The sequence below is a fragment of the Solanum stenotomum genome, unplaced genomic scaffold (assembly GCF_019186545.1).
Source record: "Solanum stenotomum isolate F172 unplaced genomic scaffold, ASM1918654v1 scaffold1989, whole genome shotgun sequence".
Classification (NCBI taxonomy): domain Eukaryota; kingdom Viridiplantae; phylum Streptophyta; class Magnoliopsida; order Solanales; family Solanaceae; genus Solanum; species Solanum stenotomum.
Window position 1 is genome coordinate 1 of NW_026025766.1, and position 3,956 is coordinate 3,956.

The 3,956-nt window shown below is 30.3% G+C and overlaps 1 protein-coding gene across 1 annotated transcript; it reads left to right on the forward strand.

Annotated features, from left to right (window-relative positions):
• Nucleotides 1-2,938: 2,938 nt before the first annotated feature.
• Nucleotides 2,939-3,628, forward strand: LOC125850873 (pathogenesis-related leaf protein 4). Its single transcript, XM_049530712.1, has one exon. It carries the CDS (start codon nucleotides 2,981-2,983, stop codon nucleotides 3,458-3,460), a length of 480 nt encoding a protein of 159 aa, XP_049386669.1. The 5' UTR covers nucleotides 2,939-2,980; the 3' UTR covers nucleotides 3,461-3,628.
• The last annotated feature ends 328 nt before the right edge of the window (nucleotides 3,629-3,956 follow it).

Genomic DNA, 3,956 nt, shown 5'->3' on the forward strand with positions numbered 1-3,956 from the left:
TTTGTCTTTCTTTAAATAAGATTAAAAATGATTCGTTCTACGTAAATTAATAGAATAATTGTATAAGCAAATTAATTATCGAAGGACTGGAGCAAACCTTAATGAAAACACATTAATTCTATAACCTTAATCAACATGACGTCAACGTGCGAATAAATATAGATATATGTCATTTTAAAATAAAAAGGGAGTATGAAAAGTAATAAAATATTTATCTATATTTAAAGATAAATATTTTACTTTTTGGGGGATATAAGTATTTTTTCCCTAATTAATATAATCTTGGTTATGAGTTCAGTGGCAGAGCCAGGACTGCTATCAAGAATGGAACACACAACCTCCTATAAGTTATATATATATATATTGAATTAAATTTGACTTATATATATAATGTAATTTTAAGACGAAGATGGTGCCGTCGATCCCCTTTGCTCTGAGGTAGATCCGCCCTCTGATAATTATATTTGATTTTCAAATTAGGTTGATTAATCATGGTGTAATTTTGACTGACTCAAACTTGCAAGTCTTTCCCAAAACAAACAAGTAATTCCAAACAATTACTTTAATACAAACGCAGTCTATAGAAATATCCATAATAATAATAATAATAATAATAATACATCAAGAAAAAAACTCTACACTTACGTGATGGAACAGGAATTCAACATAGTGATGAGCTATGATAGGTGGTCAGTTGAACATCTTTCATCAAAAAAAAATTTTATATATAAAAAATTATGCGAAATACGTACCTTAGAAATTATTTTAAGTGCGCCATATATTTATTAAGCATATCAAACTATTTATTCTCTTTATAATACTTATCTAAACACGTAACTATTTTTCGTAAATTCAACTTCAACCCTTGAAAAACATTTTTAAAATTAATAATTCTCATTCGAAGTTGCCAGGATGTGAGGCAGTTAATTTCTACACAAAGGACCAAATTTTTCTTCTGGTTTTAGTGTCCATCACTTTCTTTGTTTTTGGTTTTCATTATATCCAAATTGCTTTCAATGACCAACAAATTCTCACTCTTCTCTCATACAATAATTTTCTCCCAATAGATTGAGGGAGGCTCAATAATATCGAGGTTTTATAAGTAAAGATTGAATTACACCCTCTCTTGATCAGAGGTTCCAAGTTTGAATTCTTAAATGAAAGTAAATACTGCTAGATGGAACTTCTCTTTAAAGAATTTACGTGACACAAATCAAATTAATTAGAACTCCAGCACACATCCAAGACATGATTGTATAAGAAAAATAGTTTTTTTTCAGACCCCTATAATTTTGGAGCCTAAAGCCCTTATTTTAGTTGCTTCACCATTTGGTCACGTCCATGCTTCACAAGCAGGGGCGGCTGATAAGCTTTGAAAAAAAGACTTTGGCCTTAGGCCCCAAATTTAGGGGGCCCCATTTTTTGGTTTTTTAGGTAGGATTAAACTAAAAAAAAAAATAGAACTAAGACTTTAAATTCAAACGAAATTAATGAGATGGTTTGATATGATTATTACTTTTTACCTTTTCAATGTTTACTTTTTTAATTGTACAAGTTATCTTTTTTTTTTTACCTATATTATTTTTATATATTCTATCCTTCTCTCTTCCTCTCTTCTATTTCTTCTCTCTTTTTCTTTTCTAATCTTACATCTCTCTTAATCAAAACTTAAGAATTTGCTTGTTCTATTGATAATTTCAATTTTCAAAAAATATAGTTTATGTTTTAGCTTTGAACAATTTGAAGTTTATGAAAATATTTTTGGTTTTCTATTTAGTGGGAAAAAATTGAGATCATTAGATGATGAGAATTCAAAAAAATATTGTCTTAATCTTGAATGTTCCTTAAAACATAATACTCACTGGGATATTGATGGTTTAGACTTATTTTCTGAATTAAAAATGTTAAGGAAAATCATACAAGTAGAAGACAATACTCTAATTGAGATACTTAATCAAATAAAAATACTTGGTTCTTTTCCAAATGCTTACATTGCTTATAGAATAATGTTAACAATTCCTGCAACAATCGCTTCAGCAGAAAGAAGTTTTTCAAAATTAAAAATAATAAAATCTAATTTAAGATCAACAATGTCTCAAGAAAGATTAAGTGGTTTGGCTATATTATCGATTGAAAAAGAATTATTAGAAGAGATTGACTACACAAAAATTATAAATAACTTTGCATCTCAAAAAGTTAGAAAAATAGATTTGAAATAAAAACATATATAATTTTTAATTTTTTTTAAGGCCTCTAGTTTGATTTTGGCCTTAGGCCACCAACGGGTTTGAGCCGCCCCTGTTCACGAGGCTGTAGAACATGTGTGAGCCCCCATCTAATGGAAAAAAATATACATCTTTATGCTTCACGAGGTTGTAGAACATGTGTGAGCCCCATCTAATAGAAAAAATATACATCTTTTTAATAATTCAAGTCTTCTTATGTTTTATAGACTTTTTATTCCACCCAAAAATGCTTAATTAGTCTTGTTTAACCTTATTTTGATAATATAATTTTGAAAAAAAAACACAAGAATTACCTAGATTAAAGTGTGACTATTCTTTAAAGAATATAGTATTCCATGAATCACACGACAGCGAGGTACTAATCACATTTGAATTTTCTTTATATGAAGAATAAAATTTCACAATGTTTAAATTTAACAATCAAAGTTTGATAAAAATCTATTCAAGATAAAAAAAAATGCTCATTTTTGAAAAACTTAAAGGACCGAAAGTAATTACTTCTAAAAAATTGAAGCACCAAAATGGCTCAACTAAATACACCCGAGACTATTTTGAACTTACTATCAAAGATAAGAGACCATTTTTATCATTTCCTCTACTAATTATTTTTGAATTTTCTTCACACATGCTAAACAAAATTCCACAATTAATTTTACTTATAAATACACTACTTATCTCACATTTATAATCACAATAAATTAGATTTATTTTCTTTCCACTAGACCTAAACCAAAATGGGGTTGTTTAACATCTCATTGTTACTCACTTGTCTCATGGTATTAGCCATATTTCACTCTTGTGATGCCCAAAATTCACCCCAAGACTATCTTGCGGTTCACAATGATGCCCGTGCCCAAGTCGGGGTCGGCCCAATGTCTTGGGATGCCGGTTTGGCATCCCGAGCACAAAATTATGCCAATTCAAGAACTGGTGATTGTAACTTGATTCATTCCGGTGCAGGGGAGAACCTTGCCAAGGGAAGTGGTGATTTCACGGGGAGGGCAGCTGTGCAATTGTGGGTGGGGGAGAAGCCAAACTACAACTATGGTACCAACCAATGTGCAAGCGGACAAGTGTGCGGACATTATACTCAAGTAGTCTGGCGTAACTCAGTCCGACTAGGTTGTGGTCGGGCTCGTTGCAACAATGGGTGGTGGTTCATTTCTTGTAACTATGATCCTGTTGGGAACTACGTCGGACAACGTCCATACTAAAATGTGTTTACTTATGATGTGTAAGGGATTAAATGTACGTCTATAATTATTATTATTTCCCTTTGATGTTGCTAGTATGAATTATTGCACATACCATATGTTCATGGTATAGTGGGATTAAGTTGATAATTAAGTATGGAAATACATAAAGTTTTTCCTATTTTTTTTAAATCTTTCCTTAAATAAGATTAAAATACATGGCATAATGATTGTATAAGTAAAATAATTATTGTCTTCTGCACGTGGCGAGATTCAAAGTACGAGAGTTAAATTATCAATAACATGAAATTTTTATACTAGTTAATAACATGATTTTTTTTTTCATGTTATTCTCATGTATATCAACAAATTGAACAAATAAATATCACTTAAATCCATCACACCTATCCTAACACTAACATATATATGGACCATAGATTTGATGTCATTTAGCTCGAGCACACCTATTCTAAAAAAACTTAGGAGTTTGGACCACTAAATTTGAATTTGATCCATT

What these genes read in the sequence shown, in the direction of transcription:
- LOC125850873 (XM_049530712.1), top strand. Translation starts at nt 2,981, where the DNA reads ATGGGGTTGTTTAACATCTCATTGTTACTCACTTGTCTCATGGTATTA.